The sequence below is a fragment of the Ovis canadensis genome, chromosome 5, assembly GCF_042477335.2.
Source record: "Ovis canadensis isolate MfBH-ARS-UI-01 breed Bighorn chromosome 5, ARS-UI_OviCan_v2, whole genome shotgun sequence".
NCBI lineage: Eukaryota > Metazoa > Chordata > Mammalia > Artiodactyla > Bovidae > Ovis > Ovis canadensis.
The window spans coordinates 106,029,304-106,047,379 of NC_091249.1; the positions used below are offsets into that span (position 1 = coordinate 106,029,304).

The 18,076-nt window shown below is 35.2% G+C and overlaps 1 protein-coding gene across 20 annotated transcripts in view; it reads right to left on the bottom strand.

Moving 5' to 3' along the window:
• The window catches only part of ARB2A (ARB2 cotranscriptional regulator A), a 409,235-nt gene that overhangs the window by 285,786 nt on the left and 105,373 nt on the right, over positions 1-18,076 (bottom strand). For 16 of the 20 annotated variants that reach the window (XM_069590133.1, XM_069590122.1, XM_069590125.1 and 13 more), the window contains 2 exons: positions 14,521-14,586; positions 9,155-9,346 (listed from right to left, as the gene is read on the bottom strand). The exons of 1 other annotated variant lie outside the window; for it this stretch is intronic. In XM_069590133.1, the coding sequence (XP_069446234.1) occupies positions 9,155-9,346; positions 14,521-14,586 (258 nt within the window). The remainder of the gene's footprint in view (positions 1-9,154; positions 9,347-14,520; positions 14,587-18,076) is intronic. 3 more of the 20 variants (XM_069590141.1, XM_069590134.1, XM_069590131.1) reach the window with 1 other exon arrangement.

An 18,076-nucleotide genomic window follows, 5' to 3' on the forward strand; every position in this document is an offset into this window, starting at 1 on the left:
GAAAAGATAGGCTGGCCTTCAGTCCATAAGCTGCAATTATTCCATCAACCCAAAGTCAAACAAACTAAGAAAACAAAGCCTAAAAATAAAAACCCAGGTGAAATTCTCATATTGCACAGCCAAGCCTGTAAGAGATCAGAGATTTTTCCTTTAGAGAAATATATTCAGGGAAGGAGTAGAAGAGTAGCAGATCAAGGGACGGGAAGAGGGAGACAGGGCTCAGATCAGGCATAAGGCAGAATTCTGCAAAATGAAGAAGAGTGCTCCATAACCAAATTTGATAGAAGAACTTTAAAAACTCTAAAAATTCTAGCTAAACGTTAACTAGATACTAGAAGTAAAAACAGACGGAAAAGCAGAGAGAAAGTATAGTCAATTAGATAAGACAATTAGAGACTCAGTTCAGAACTCCAAAAGCAAACAATAATTCCAGGAAGAGAAGCTTAAAATTATCATGAAACAACACACAAAAAAACATTGTTCTCAGAATGGAGGATCATGTGCACATAGCACAGATTGAAAGGAATCACCATGTCCCCAATACAACGAATAATAATAATAATAAAAATAACCACACCAAGGTATAGAAACCTTCTTAAAAGCAGTATGATTCAATTTTTTAACACCAGAGAGAAGGAAGAGAAAATTCCATGGAGGGAAACAAAAGGATTCAGGATCAGAATGATACTGGACCTATCAATTAAAACGATGCAAGTTAAATGGCAATGAAATGAAACCTTCAAACTTCAGAATAAAAATAATTTTCAAATTGCATTTCTATACCTAGATGAATTACTAAAATAAGCAAGTAAAATAATGGCATTTTTCACAAATATAAGGTTTCAAAAATTGATCTTGTACTCACTCTTTGATTCCAACAAAATGAGGGCATATATCCAAAAAGCTAGGGTCATTAGATCCAGGAAAACAGGTCAAACATCAGAGAGAATCTAAGTGGAGTCCCAGGATGAGAGACAGGTAGGCAGGCTTCAAAAGTAAGTAGTCAAGATTAAAACAAAGTTCAGGAGTTACAAGAAAGAAAGCTCGCCAGATGAACGTGAAATTTTAAGATTGTCTGATAACTTTGACCGTGTAAAAAATTACAGAGAGGATAATCAGACAACTATTACACAGAAAACAAAAAAATAATTAGGAAATTATTAATTCTATGAAAGTAAACTTGTAGCAGAAATGAAGAGCAACCATAGTATCTACCTGGCTCAGCCATAAGCAATATTAAAGTAGCAGTAATATTATAAAGTTTGATTGCTGAACCAATCCAGGAACTGTGGGAATAGGAAAGAGATTTTTATTGGCAATAACAGAAAGTGATTGATAAATGAAGAGACAGCATTAAAATTTAAAAATATGGATACAGAGAATATAAGTAAAAGCAAAGAGTATCAAGAGTTATTACATCTAGGGAACAGAACTAACAGGTAATGAAGGATTCAGTTCAGTTCAGTTCAGTCGCTCAGTCGTGTCCGACTCTTCCCGACCCCATGAATCGCAGCACGCCAGGCCTCCCTGTCCATCACCAACTCCGGGAGTTTAATCAAACTCATGTCCATCAAGTCAGTGATGCCATCTCATCCTCTGTCATCCCCTTCTCCTCCTACCCTCAATCCCTCCCGGCATCAGAGTCTTTTCCAATGAGTCAACTCTTCACATGAGGTGGCCAAAGTACTGGAGTTTCAGCTTTAGCAACATTCCTTCCAAAGAAATCTCAGGGCTGATCTCCTCCAGAATGGACTGGTTGGATCTCCTTGCAGTCCAAGGGACTCTCAAGAGTCTTCTCCAACACCACAGTTCAAAAGCATCAATTCTTCAGCACTCAGCTTTCTTCACAGTCCAACTCTCACATCCATACATGACCACAGGAAAAACCATAGCCTTGACTAGACAGACCTTTGTTGGCAAAGTAATGTCTCTGCTTTTCAATATGCTATCTAGGTTGGTCATAACTTTCCTTCCAAGGAGTAAGCGTCTTTTAATTTCATGGTTGCAATCACCATCTGCAGTGATTTTGGAGCCCAAAAAATTAAAGTCTGACACTGTTTCCACTGTTTCCCCATCTATTTCCCATGAAGTGATGGTACTCGATGCCATGATCTTTGTTTTCTGAATGTTGAGCTTTAGGCCAACTTTTTCACTCTCTTCTTTCACTTTCATCAAGAGGCTTTTTAGTTCCTCTTCACTTTCTTCCATAAGGGTGGTATCATTTGCATATATGAGGTTATTGATATTTCTCCCGGCAATCTTGATTTCAGCTTGTGCTTCTTCCAGTCCAGCGTTTCTCATGATGTACTCTGCATAGAAGTTAAATAAGCAAGGTGATAATATACAGCCTTGATGTACTCCTTTTCCTATTGGGAACCAGTCTGTTGTTCCATGTCCAGTTCTAACTGTTGCTTCCTGACCTGCATATAGATTTCTCAAGAGGCAGGTCAGGTAGTCTGGTAGTTCCATCTCTTTCAGAATTTCCCACAGTTCATTGTGATCCACACAGTCAAAGGTTTTGGCATAGTCAATAAAGCAGAAGTAGATGCTTTTCTGGAACTCTCTTGCCGTTTCCATGATCCAGCGGATGTTGGCAATTTGATCTCTGGTTTCTCTGCCTTTTCTAAAACCAGCTTGAACATCTGAAAGTTCATGGTTCACTTATTGCTGAAGCCTGGCTTGGAGAATTTTGAGAATTATTTTACTAGCGTGTGAGATGAGTGCAATTGTGCAGTAGTTTAAACATTCTTTGGCATTGCCTTTCTTTGGGACTGGAATGAAAACTGACCTTTTCCAGTCCAGGATAATCTTTATTTTTATATATACCATTTTTTTTACTTGATTTTTCAAATTATATGCTTGTATCCTCTGATATTTAGTAAGTTTTAAAGTGTAGATTTATCTGTCTTGCTCAAGATATGACATGTTCCTTCTACTAGGATTTGTATCTTTATTCTCATAAATACTCTACACTAATATATAGATTTTTTTCTCCTATTCTTTTCTGCTGCTTTTCTGAAATGTATATTAGAGGATTACTAGATCTTATTCTACTTTCCATGGGGCTTCCCGTCTGGCTCAGCTGTAAAGAATCCGCCTACAGTGCAGGAGCTGCAGAACATGTGTTCAATCCCTGGATAGGAAAGATCTCCCAGAGGAGGAAATGGCAACACACTCTAATATTTCTGCCTGGAGAGTCCCACGCACAGAGGACCGTGGCAGGTTACAGTCCATAGTATCAGAAAGAGCTGGACATGAATGAAGCTATTTAACATGAACATTCTATTCTCCATGACATTTTATCTATCATAATGTTTTTCTCAGGTTTTCTCTGCTTTATCCTACATACTAGGTTCCTCAATTGTAGCTTTTAATTTATTAATTCTTCTTTCAACTGTGTGTTACAGTTGCTTGATTTGACTTTCTTTGTGATAATCAGTTCCTCAAATGATTTTTAGTTTCTGACTACAAATTCTTCTTTATTAGGGAGTCACCTTGGATTGTAAAGTTTTGCTATCGGAACTTTACCGGGTACTCCAGAAGTTTCATCAGTCTGGAATCCATTTTTACATGAATATACATTGCTTAAATTCCCAAACTAATTAAGTTGTCTAAATTCAAACTGCAAATCCAAATATACCTTTGCATTAGGATCTCTGGCCTCTATTTCTCAAGAAAGAGGCTGTTTACATATTCTCCCTAGCACTTTAGCAAACTAATTTTTGCACCTTAAAAACTAAGAAAGCAGATGCTTCCAGGGCACTAGCAATATACAGTGGTCTTAGTTTTAGATGCTTCGTCTCAGGCTCAGAGCTGTGTTGTAGGCCCTTTGGGGGCCAGGTTTTATATCTCATTATATCTCCCCTTTGTGCTGCCACACCCTACAGGGACTTAGCATTGTGGCTTTAAGTTCTCTCCTGGAGTCAGACATTTAAAGATTCCTTTTCTATCCTTTGAACATAACTAGGCATTTAATGTGCTTCTGTGGCAGCTCAGCTGGTAAAGAATCCACCTGCAATGCAGGAGACCTGGGTTTGACCCCTGGGTTGGGAAGATCCCCTGGAGAAGGGACCATCTACCCAGTCCAGTATTCTGGCCTGGAGAATTCCATGGACTGCACAAGTCCATGGGGTCGCAAAGAGTTGGACACTACTGAGTGACTTTCACTTTTAGGTATTTAATATTTTTTTTGTTGCTATGGTTTATTCCATTACTTTTGAGAGTGAAGAAGAAAAGCCTGTTAATTAGCTCAGTCTACCATGTTATAGAACCAAAACTGTATAAATTACATTGATAAAAATAGCCTTAGTCTTTAAAACTTAGATGTAACAATATGAAAGTTATATTCAAAGTAAGTAATTACAGAAATAGCAGATTCTTCTGAATAATCCAAATATGAGAAATTTTTAAAAGTTGGTTTAGTGGAGTTACTAGATTTCTCGTGAAATTATTACAAATTTTAAGTCAAGTTGGATACGAATCACTTGTAATTTCAAAGTACGTTTTTATCATTTAAACTATACTTCATTGATTCTATTATAAAATATTTTTTGGAACTTCTTATCCTCTGTCATACTAAATATAATTCTCATCAAGTTCTACCTTATCTATTTACACCTAGAGCCTGAAAAGTATCCATAAATTCTCAACCATTCCAAACAGTATTACCTATCCCAGCTGTTCTAGTGTGGTGCCCAATCAACAGCAGAACATATATTCTCAAATATATAAATTCTCAGGCTCCAACCAGACCTTCTGAATTAAAATCTGGGATCCGAACAGGGCAACCTGGTCCAAGAAGCCCTCCAGGTGTTTTTGGTGTATGGTAAAAATTTGACCTTATAGGGGCTTCCAGATCATTCCCCATAAAACTTTTTGACAGTATGTGCATCCCAATCAGTCAAAGCATGGACAGGGACAGAGCAGTCAGATGCCTAAGGTGCAAAATTTAAGGAGGCACTCACTCTCAGGGACCTGCAAGGAGTGTACATCCTGAGAGGGAATGACTCCTTAAATTTTGCACTCAAATCCAACTCCTGCAATTAGTAATGAAACGACTTAAATGTCCTATTTTCTTTGCCCTTTTTATAGAGATAAACTAAAATGCCTAAAAAGATGCAAATAAGAAAAGTTCAAAGAAGAAGTATGAGTAAATTTCTAACTGCACAATTAGATACTGAATAATTCAGTTCAGTTCAGTCGCTCAGTCGTGTCTGACTCTTTGCGACCCCATGCACGCCAGGCTTCTCTGTCCATCACCACCTCCCAGAGTTTACTCAAACTCATGTCCATTGAGTCGGTGATACCATCCACATCTCATCCTCTGTCGTCTCCTTCTCTTCCTGCCTTCAATCTTTCTCAGCATCAGGGTCTTTTCAAATGAGCTAGTTCTTCACATCAGGTGGCCAAAGTATTGGAGTTTCAGCTTTAGCATCAGTCCTTCCAATGAATACTCAGGACTGATTTCCTTTAGGATGGACTAGTTGGACCTCCTTGCAGTCCAAGGAACTCTCAGAGTCTACTCCAACACCACAGTTCAAAAGCATCAATTCTTCGGCGCTCGACTTTCTTTATAGTCCAACTCTCACATCCATACATGACTACTGAAAAACCATAGCTTTGACTAGACTCTGTAATATGCTGTCTAGGTTGGTCATAACTTTTCTTCCAAGGAGTAAGTGTCTTTTAATTTCATGGCTGCAGTGACCATCTGCAGTGATTTTGGAAGCCCCCAAAATAAAGTCTGACACTGTTTCTACTGTTTCCTCATCTATTTGCCATGAAGTGATGGGACCAGATGCCATGATCTTCGTTTTATGAATGTTGTGTTTTAAGCCAACTTTTTCACTCTCCTCTTTCACTTTCATCAAGAGACTCTTTAGTTCTTCTTCACTTGCTGCAATACAGGTAGTGTCATCTGCATATCTGAGGTTATTGATATTTCTCCCGGCAATCTTGACTCCAGCTTGTGCTTCATCCAGTCCAGCATTTCTCATGATGTACTCTGCATATAAGTTAAATAAGCAGGGTGACAATATACAACCCTGACGTACTCCTTTACCGATTTGCAACTAGTCTGTTGTTCCATGTCCAGTTCTAACTGTTGCTTCTTGACCTGCAGACAGATTTCTCAGGAGGCAGGTCAGGTGGTCTGGTACTCCCATCTCTTTAAGAATTTTCCACAGTTTTTTGTGATCCACACAGTATGTGGTCATACGATACACACTTTTATACTCCAAAAATATATTGCAATTCTATGGATTGAAGATTGTTAAACACTAAAAATATTAGCTATGGCAACCTGAGAAGCACTACTGGAATTTATCAAATATTTGCTATTCCTCCAACATGAAATCTTAATATATTTTTAATAAATAAGTTCTTAAGTATCTAAACTGCAAGGATTGGAATATCTGTAGTTTTCAAACTGTGACTCATGGTGCCCAAGGGTCAGGGAAGAAATCTCAGGAGCTATTGTGGAGGCGGTGCCAGTCTTCAGTTCAGTGTCTACCAAAGTGACAAACACAAGTTTTGTTTTGTTTTGTTTTTTACAAAACAGTTCACTTAGAGGCTGGGTTCTACTATTGGGAAAAAGTTTTAACCTTACCATTATATTGACTCCTATTTTGGGACCTTTAGTATTATACTAAAAGTCTGCAAGTAATATAGCATAAATATATTAACACTGAATAGAGATAATATTGTCTGGCCTGCAAAATATCAGAATTTACCTCAGTCGTGATATGAAAATTGACAGACAATGGAAAATAGAATAGTGGCTCCCTGCCTTTCATAACAGGGAAGGCAATGGCACCCCACTCCAGTACTCTTGCCTGGAAAATCCCATGGGCAGAGGAGCCTGGTAGGCTGCAGTCCATGGGGTCGCAAAGAGTCGGACACGACTGAGCGACTTCACTTTCACTTTTCACTGTCATGCATTGGAGAAGGAAATGGCAACCCACTCCAGTGTTCTTGCCTGGAGAATCCCAGGGACGGGGGAGCCTGATGGGTTGCACAGAATCGGACACAACTGAAGTGACTTAGCAGCAGCAGCAGCAGCCTTTCATAAACTACAGAAACATTTCTTTAAATAATTTTAGAAAAAGAGACACCAAAAAATAAAAGGGGCTAATCTGATTTAAAAGAAAGAATGAGACAGCTTCTTTCTCCTAATTAGTCTTCCTGGTCCTGCTTCCTAAAATTCCATTGTTTCCCCTACCTGTCTGCACATACTCCAACCACATACAAACATGCAGCAGCCCATGAAGAATTACCAGAGAAATACCATGAAAAGGCAAAGCTGAAGTAATACAAATCACTTTATCTAAATTAAAAAAAGACAACTATTTTAAAATGTTCATCATGTAGAAAGTTAACAGAATGACATTCATAAAATCGAGAATAAAGTATATAACCTGAAATTTTCAAAGTATACAACATAAACACTAAATACAAAAGAACTCAGAAATCAGCTGATTTTTTTCAAGGCATCATGAGTTGCTCTGATTGAGAAAAGCAGAAAAAAGTCAAGACAATGAAATGCCATAACCCCTCCAATGTATATTTCTACTTAAAAGAATGAAATGACTGACTTCCTCCCTCTTGTTTGGGATCCCAACAGACAGTTTGTTCAAAGGTATTTGAGATGGTTTCCCCTATACTCTTTCACTTCAAAAAACCTTATACAAGAACATTTTAGGATGAGAAAGGCTTAGTTATCTACTAGCACAGACAATATAATTTACATAAAATATTTTACCAAGCACCCATATGTATAAATATCTGATTCTCTTCACTAAATTATATTTTCAAGTATTCACTGAATTGTGATCACATTTCACATGAAGTGTTCTTAAAATACATTTACAGGGTCTGTTCTAAACATAAACTAATATGCCAGAGAGTGAGTTCATTTCCCTATTTATAATCTGAAATATAAAACAGTTTAATAACAAATTAAGTGAATTACTTCAAAATAAACTAAATTTATTTTAGTTACTTAAATTCTAATTAAAAAACACACCATTGAAGTTTGCAACCAATCAAAAGTGATATTTTTGTGTTCTTTGCATATCTGTGAAGACTGAAACAAAATATACAATTCACCTATGAAATCCTACTTACAGAATCTTAAGTGTCTCAAGATCTATTAACAAACTATTCGTTAGGAGCTGAGCTGGGCTTTAATCTTATTATTTCAGAGTTAACAAAGTAAGAAACATATTATCTTTCACTTTTGCATTCATTAGCGTAGGAAATAATTCCTTACCTCTTTAATTACAAAAATAAAATAATGCAGCTCTTATACAGCATACTTGGACACATATATTCCTAAATAACTTTACGTTCCTATATTAAACTTTTATAAGTAAAGATGCCACTTTATTTTTTTTTTCTGAAGAAAATTTCTACTCATATGTGAAAGAAAACCAACCTTGCAAAGTTTAACTATTCATTGGAGAACTTAAGAATGAGACAGTAAAACAAATCACCAAACATTAGGATATAACACAGCTAGGTCAGAAAAAGCAATTTCATTACCACAGGAAAGAAAATCTTGAACACAATTTTAAAATACCAACTTCTAAAAAGTTTGAATTCAAGTAAGAATAAAATAATTCAGTAAATACTACAATTTACCATCTTGTGTTTATCTTATTCTTAAGCATTGTATTTATGGGTTCTAAAGAGTTTTTATTTATTTATTTTAAATGACAGAAAAATGCTGAGTTATTCCAACTCTTTTTTCTTAAAGAATAAAATATTAATTTAATGTAGCAGGTTTCCTTTAGTTTCTAACTTCACTAAATCAGGTAGGCGAAGATTTATAAAAGCAGTCATTTTTTTAATAAGTATTTTCAGTAATATTGATATTTAAAAGTGATATTTCATGTAATAAGAAACAAAAAATTAGAACTGAAAATACTCATTTTAAAGATAGTGTCTAAATCGTTGTACACTGAAGATGTCTTTTTATTTTTTACTGTAACTCCAAAATAATGCAGAATAATCTTTCACTACAAGTAAAATGGTAACAATTTAAAGATGAGGCTATGTTTAGGAAAGATTTTTTAAAAGACACAATAAAATAATTTATAACACATAATAAAACAGCTATAAAATGCCAAAAAAATATAAAGGAAATTGCACTTACATCCATAGCTCTCTTAATAAAAGGGATCTGTGTGCCACTGTCCAGATCTTCATTTATAATAAGCCTTCTAGCCCACTGACCTGCCCTGACAACACCACTACCATGAATTAAAACCATCAGTTTCTGTGGATTTGTCAAAGCATCCTCACTCATAAAGATAAAACTCTTTGGTTCACTTTCAGTGGCATCTACCTGTAATTAAAAAAAATTAAATAATAAATAAATGTTTTTTGATCATAGACACAAATGAGAAAACAACTAGTGGTTAATATAAATTATAGAACAGCTATTACAGAATTATGGAAGTAAAAAAACTTTAAAATAAAATTAAAATATTCATTAGAGATTAACACATATAAAGTAGAGGAGCAAAAAGACATGATATTAATTAAAATATAAAAATATGGAAAAGAATACTAGAACTATGTCTTTCTCCATTGCTAGTGAATATCAGTATTATATTATCATTACAAAAAAGAAAAAATTTTAAGTGCTTCCTATAATCTAGATACTATGCTAAATGTTTTTAAAATATTATTTCCATTAGTCACAATTCTATTAAGGTGGGACTATTATTATATTCATTTATAGACAAAGAAGTTGAGGCCTGGAGAGTTTAAATAACTCGCCCAAGTCACACAGCTATTAAGCCTATAAGTCATAACAGAAATATGCTACATCTAAAATAAACAGAAAACCCAACTGGAGAATACACATATTGGAAAACCATATATTAGTGAGGAAAACTACTAAGCTTTTAACAAATGTAGGAAAGGGAACTATTTAAAAATTCAAACACCAACTGCTCTATGTAAATGGACTTTGACATTTTATTCAGAGTGTGAACACAGGATTATATAACAAATACTTTGTGAAATAATACTATCTGTATACTTTGATAACCTTATGTACTAGTTACTTATAGAATGAAAAGTGAATATTTTTAGTTATTTTGATTATACATAATATTTAGGTTTAAACTAGATTCAGATTTCAAAGAGTCAGAGAATTTTAGGAAAGGGTAACTTCCCAACACTTTATTACATATGCCATGACATGCCCTAAGTGGTATTTCTCATCAGCAGTGGCAAGTAACAGTGAATGGTAGACTTTGTTTGACCAGGTCAAAGCCAGAAGTTAATATCTTGACAGGTGATTGATAAACACATCCTCAAATAGAGAAGGTCAATTCATATGCTGGGCAATGCAATAGCACCTCACTTCATCAACAGTATATATTCATAAAATTATCAAAATAATAAAGAAAAAAATACCATTAAATGCCCTGGATTCCAAACAGGCTCAGTCACTACTTCTGGGACAAGACAAAAAATTAAAATTTCTGTACTTCTAAGACAATCAGACTGGTCAGTAATAGATGCTAAGCCACCTGTGTACACACAGCACAAAAGGTAATTATTTTAGCAAGAAGGGCATGGCCACAGGCTTAGGGAAAAAATGCATCTTCTCAGTGAGGCCTTCTCTGACCACTCCATTTAAACACTTCCCGAAGAATTCTCTACAATCAACCTCTGTTTTATTTTCCTCCATAGCACATAATGCATCCTAATATGCTTTACTTTATATCTGTTTATATATTTGTTTATTAACCATCTGTTCCCTCTACTAAAGTACAGGAATGCACAGACCTGTGTCTCCAGTATATTACCAGATGTACAGAAAAAAGGCAGGCACATTGTAGGCACTGAGTTACATAAGAATGAATAAACTTTTGGACTAAAGAATCTTAATCAAGCCTCACCAGTGACTTCTTTAGATAAAAGGCATTTAACTAAACAATGTGTCCTCTTAACTTGGGTACAATACTTGACTGGCTCAGAAAGCACAAGTGAAAGATTAAACTAATGCATGACTACAGATAATTTTCAAAGAGCTACACAATGCTTAGAATCAAAATAGCTATATCTTTATTAGTAGTAATTAAATATGACGTAAGAGAAGTAGGCAATACAACACTACCATACGCGATGTCTAGAATAAACAAGTTACTATAATACAATAGATATGACTGAAATCACAGAGGAAGAAAAGTGGACGGGAGGCAGAGCAAAACCAAATCTGAGAAGAAAAACTCCCTTTTACCTAGGAACGTTATACGAGAACAGAGGAGTCATTCAGTTAAAACAGCTTGAAAAAAGAAAGAAAGTGGTAATAAGAACAAAAGAAAAATGAAAAGGCAAAGCTGTCAGTGAATAATAAAACAGAGGCCACAGAGGTTTCCAGTCACTCATTTACCAAAAAGTATGTCTAAATAGGCACAAATAAGAAAGTCTCTTAAAGTCAGTGAGGCCTTAACAGATCCTGGAATGTATGGAAATGGACGTCTGTTTATCTTAATGAAAAAAAACCCTAGCTATTGACTTTCTAAAAGGTGCTGACCACTGTTCCTTTTTTTTATCCTACAAAGTCCCCTGAAACCAAGCACCTCAGTCAGTTTATAAAGGTGGAATTAAATTTCACAGTAATCACTTTAAAACTGGAAGGGTACTTATTTTCTGAAGATAAACATGTGCTTTTCTCATATTATGATACTGTTCAAGAATTTTTTAATGGGCAACAAGTTAAGGGAGCTATGAGCAAATGAATAAAAATTTTACTTGAACATCCAAATATGTTGATTTTAAAAATATCAGAACATTAGATTATTTAAGGAAAAAAAATGAACAATGTAATAGTATTAACGATAAAGGAGTAAAAGCAGTATTTAAGATGGTAATTGAATAATATTCATCTCAAAAAAATGCAGAACTGTGAGTCTGCAGTTGATCATTTACTCAAGTTATTATTGCTCATTTAAAATAGAAAAATATCTAAATGAATAAAATAAAGTTTTCTTCATTAAGTCTATCTTTTTTTAAACTTTCTGGCTGCATCTCGTGGCATGGATGTGTAGATCTTAGCACTTCGACCAGGGATCGAAACCACGTCTCCTGCATTGTAAGCACAGAGCCTTAACCACTGGACCACCAGGGAATCTGTAACTTGTTTCGAAATCACTGTTCCAAAAACATTTATCTTCTAATAATGGTAATTTACTAAGGTGAGCTTTCATTAAGGAATACACATAAAGGTCATTCCAGTGTACCGCCTCTATTATAGACAAATCAATGTCTAAGACCAATTGGTCAGTGAGCCTACACCAAACAATTCCTTGCAGTTAACAATTCATTTTGGGATACTTATGAAACCTACTAATTTTGAATTTTATTTAAATATGATTGAATAAATCAAATGAAAATCTGTAGTCAACTCATGTATCCAATATTCTACACAAGAGTGAAATACTAAAATTGAGAATATTTTGTACCTATTTATGTGAGGTGGAGAGTAAACGTGATCATGTTTACAAGGAGAGATGATCATCACCTTTACTGGCAAATCATGGGCTTCTACAGAGTGCTATCAATCAAAAAGAATTCTTGCCTTATTAAATATTTCAACTATAAAACTAAAACTTAGTTCATCATCAGTAAAAGAAAAAAATTTGGTGGTATATCTTTAGAAAAAAAAATGACTGAACAAAAATAAACCCCACTCTCACTGCTAGCTTTTGGATTTAACAGAACTCAGGAGAAAACTAATACTTAGGGAAGAAAAATCTCATAATTATATAAAATACATTATGATAACTTAAGGACAGATTAATTTTCTAAAATAAAAAAATTGTTTCTTTTTCATTTATAAAATTAGGAAATCTTTACTAACCAAATTGGTCATCATGGTTGTTATAGACCTCATACAATGAAAAGCTTTCTCTGTGTAACGTTAGATTTAAATTTAAATAAGAGGAAAATAATTCAAGTCCTTCTAAATCTAATCTCAGGCTTTCTACACAAAAATGAAACAATTATGTAACATGACAGGTATGGCCAATTATCTTGTAATTTGTTCTAGAAACCCAGGGAATTAAACTGAGTTTAAAGGTTCAATGGAACTAGAAGTATTGCAAAGTTAAAGGACTCAATACTAATTAATTGTGCTGTAACAATGGATTAACCTAAGGCTCTTTAAATATCATTCGTCAGAAGCTTCAAAAGAAACAGAATTAACAAAAAAAGGAGACTGGACAAAGTGACAAAATTCTGCCTTGACTTTCCAGAAGACCAAATTCAACACATAATTTTAATAGAGTGAGACACTAGACCTAAAGTCAAAAACAAAACAAGAGGTTTGAATCCAGAAAACAACTTTTATATTCATTCTCAAAAAAGATACTAAAATCTTGGTTTTCACATAATTCAAAAGGAAGGAAAGTTCTCAAATAAACAAGTGTTGGCCTAGTCATTACGTAGAATAATACTGCATTCACGAGTATGTCACTAGCACATAGAGCAGTGCCTGGCATCCTAAAATAAATATTTGTTGAATGAACGAATAAATTAATAAACGATTAACAATATGGCCTAGTACTTGAGGTTATCTATAGAAAGTTAAATATAAAATAGAGATCTTTTAAAAAAAATCAACCTATGGAAGTAATTTGGGAGGATGGATAGTATTAAAAAACTCTAAAAGCCTCCACTTGATAGTGGAATAACACTACCCAAAGAATTTTAGAATTTCATGCAAGATTTCATGGGAACGAAATTATCAACATTGTAAGTTTTGTGTCCTAAATAATTTTCATGAAGTCTTTGAGGTTCATAAAGGTTGTAAAATCAGAGAACTGTCTAGGACAGTAAAGATCATCTCAGCTCGTCTACCATCATCTCACACATAAGGTTACTATTTCTCCATTCAAAACCTCAATATTTCATACTGTACACTAAAAAACAAAAAAGCTCTCTTGAGAAACTGAATCTGAGAACAAATTTCAAACTTTTCCACTCTGAAATGGCAAAATATGCAAAATTTGAAAAAGAAAAAAAAAGACTTCCACTAAGGAGAGGAGTAGTGTTGTGAAACAGGATTAAATCTGGGGATGTTCAGAGGAAATAACACAGAAATGAAACATACAATTTAAAATAATCAAGAAATAATTAAAATGAAAGCAAATGTCTAATGCAAGAAAAAACACATAGGTTTACTCAAATAAACATGTAAAAATAAATTATACCAATGAAATGAGAAAGGGTAGAGGAAAGAGCAGTTTCTTTTGTGACGTCATTTTCAAAAAAGACTGGAAATCAGTATTTTTTTACTTTACACTAAAGAATATTACTTTTTAAGAACTATTACACACAATGAGATGACGTATAATGACAGTATTTAATATTATCTTTATCAATATCAAAACACTAGGATCTTAACATTTAAACTTATCACAGGTAACCTAAAACAAAAGTTTTCTTTGAATTGAAAATATTTTATTTGGAATTATAAACACTTTTAAAAATTGGACTTACTGGAATAGATATTTTTTTCAAATTACAATCCTTTTCCAGAAGCTCATATACGTACTTCGTGATGATCTAAGTAGGAAAGAAATAACATTAAAATACAATGTCATCCATTATCAAAATTCACATAAATTATTAATATTTATTGCTCTGAATGAGTATCTATCTTGGAATATTTTCATCCTAAATTAACTGATTCTTTACTGGTTTACTTCCCGCTGCTGGGTATTGAAAAACTATGGACCTTCGTACTAAGGATTGAAAGTAGTTAAACTCAAAAATACATAAAGACTTTCTATTTTACAAAGCAATATTCTAAGCATATTTTCCTTTTTTTTTTTCAGTATTTCTAGAATTCTCTTTCCCCAATAACTTCTCCTCACTACTCTGAATCCTAACACTTCACTAGCATTCAATGAATCAAAGAGAGAAAAGTCAGAGATATTCTAAACAGAAAAGGAAAACCGATCCAGGGAAGACAGGCACCAGTTAGCACTACGAGTTACAGTAGGCAGAAACATACCTCCCCAAAGATGTCTAGGTCCTAACTCCTGGAACCTGGTAATATGTTACACTGCATGGTGGCAAAAGGAACTGTGCTGATACGATTAATGTTAAGAACCCAAGGTGAGGGAGATTCTCCTGGATGATCTAAGTGGGCCCAATTTAATCATATAAATCCTAATAAGTAAAAGATTACAGAAGAACAGTATGTCACAAAGATGCAAAGTGAGAAGGCCTTAAAGGCTGTTGCCAGTTTTGAAGATGCAAGAGGGAAACAACGAGCAAGGAAATCAGGTAGCCTTTAAAAGGCAGGATAAATCTCAGTTCAGAGTCAGGAAGAAAACAAGACCTAGGTCCTACTCTTGGAAGGAACTGGTTTCTGCCAGCAACTCAAAGAAGCAGTAACTGGATTCATTCCCTAGAGACTACAGACAGAAACAGCCTGTCCAGTACCTTGAGTTTAGGCCGATGACATGCATACTGAACTTCTGGCCCCAAGAACTGTATGATAATATACTTGTACTGTTTTACTTTATGGTAAGTTGTTACAGCAGCAATAGAAAACTAATATACTATTTCTATTAAGGAAAGTAAAGAGAGTGAAGAAAGAAATGTCTGGAATAAAAATGATGATTTAATACACTTTAATGGAGCAGAGACATTACTTTGCCAACTAAGGTCCGTCTAGACAAGGCTATGGTTTTTCCAGTGGTCATGTATGGAGGTGAGAGTTGGACTGTGAAGAAGGCTGAGCGCCGAAGAATTGATGCTTTTGAACTGTGGTGTTGGAGAAGACTCTTGAGAGTCCCTTGGACTGCAAGGAGATCCAACCAGTCCATCCTAAAGGAGATCAGTCCCGGGTGTTCACTGTAAAGACTGATGTTGAAGCTGAAACTCCAGTACTTTGGCCACCTCATGAGAAGAGTTGACTCACTGGAAAAGACTCTGATGCTGGGAGGGATTGGGGGCAGGAGGAGAAGGGGACGGCAGAGGATGAAGATGCCTGGATGGCATCACTGACTCGATGGACATGAGTCTGAGTGAACTCCAGGAGATGGTGATGAACAGGGAGGCCTGGCGTGCTGCAATTCATGGGGTCACAAAGAGTCGGACACGACTGAGCGACTGAACTGAACTGAATGGTCAGTTTAAGAAGTGTTCCAAAATATCTTGAATCATCTATGCATACTATCTCAGGTAATAATTTTAGCAGCAGCATAATTAAAAGTCAAATTTTATGAAACAAAATCAGATTTTTTCTTTTTTTAGAAAATTAAGATTGCTTTGGTGTTGTCTTCTGTAATCTAAAATAAGATTCCCTATCCTGATTTCTCTAAGAAGTTCAAACTCCCTCCTTCTCTGTATACATATTCATTCATTTTAGAAACAGTATATTAGATGTGTGCTAGAACAGCTTTATCTTGGCTGATTAAAGTAATTTCAAAAGCTATGTCACTAAACTATCAATAGAACTAGGCAATAATCTATTAGTTATTAATTGAAGAGCACCCCAATGGCAGAAAGTTTAGAGGAACTAAAGAGCTTCTTGATGAGGGTGAAGGAGGAGAGTGAAAAGGCTGGCTTAAAACTTAACATTCAAAAAAACTAAGATTGTGGCATCTGGTCCCATCACTTCATGGCAAACAGAAGAGGAAAGAGCGGAAGTGGTGACAGATTTTATTTTCTTGGGCTCCAAAATCACTGTGGATGGTGACTGAAGCCATGAAATTAAAAGATGCTTGTTCCTTGGACAAAAAGCTATGACAAACCTAGACAACATATTAAAAAGCAAAGATATCACTTTGCCAACAAAGGTATGTTTACTTAAAGCTATGGTTTTTCCAGTAATCATGCATGGGTGTGAGAGCTGGACCATAAAGAAGGCTGAGTGCTGAAGAACTGATGCTTTCGAACTGTGGTGCTGAAGAAGACTCTTGAGAGTCCCTTGGACTGAAAGATTAAACCAGTGAATCCTAAAAGGAAATACACTCTCCATGTTCATTGGAATGACTGATGCTGAAGCTGAAGCTCCAAAGTTTGGCCACCAGATGCAAAGAGCTGACTCATCAGAACAGACCCAAATGCTGGGAAAGATTGAGGACAGGAGGAGAAGGGGGTGACAGAGGATGAGATGGTCAGATAGCATCACTGACTCAGTGGACATGAGTTTGAGCAAGCTCTGGGACATGGTAAGGAACAGGGAAATCCAGCGTGCTGTAGACCATGGGGTCGCAAAGAGTCGGAGATGACTTAGTGACTGAACGACGAACAACTTGTTTTTCATGCAGAATTTAAAATTATGCTCGTTATACCTCTGCCACAAAGTGGCAGTATTATAGACCTGAAAGAGTCAAGTAAATATGTGTAGGAGGAAATATGCATGAAATTATATAATGGGTTACAACTTCAAGAGAAATGGTTTAAGTAAATGAGATTAGCTTAAATGAGTGGGTTATTGTTTCTAAAAATTTCCTTCTATGAAATCATAAAATATCCTTACATTTAAAGCAACAATAGAACCAGTCAAACTGAACTCAAACTCAAATGAATTCCACACTATGCAAAATACTTATAAGACATAATTTGATCATTAAAAAACTATCTTGGCAGGTTGTGCCTTATGTAAATACAAAATACATAGTATAGTTAATTCTCAATTTCATACTACAATATAAAACAAAAAAATTCAAAACTGGTTACACTGACTTTGAAAAACTTTATAGGGCAAGTATTTGTTCTAATAAAACCATACATCAAGCAGAGTTGGAGAAACTCTACCTAACTTGCCCAATTTGCTTTGCTCTCCAAGTTCTGACTGCAGAAAAAAGCAACCATAGACTAAACCATTTATCTGATAAGCAGTTCTCTCTGCTTGGGATGTTCTCCTCCACCCTAGTCATCCTTTAAGAAATAGATCGCATGTCAGCTACTTTAGGTGACTTTTTCCTGCCTCCTCCCAACCCCTCAAGGTAAGACAAAATGTCCCACCTCTATGGTCCTCTGGACATGCCTGGCAATTTGAGTATGATATTATTGGCTTGTCTGTTACCTGACTAGT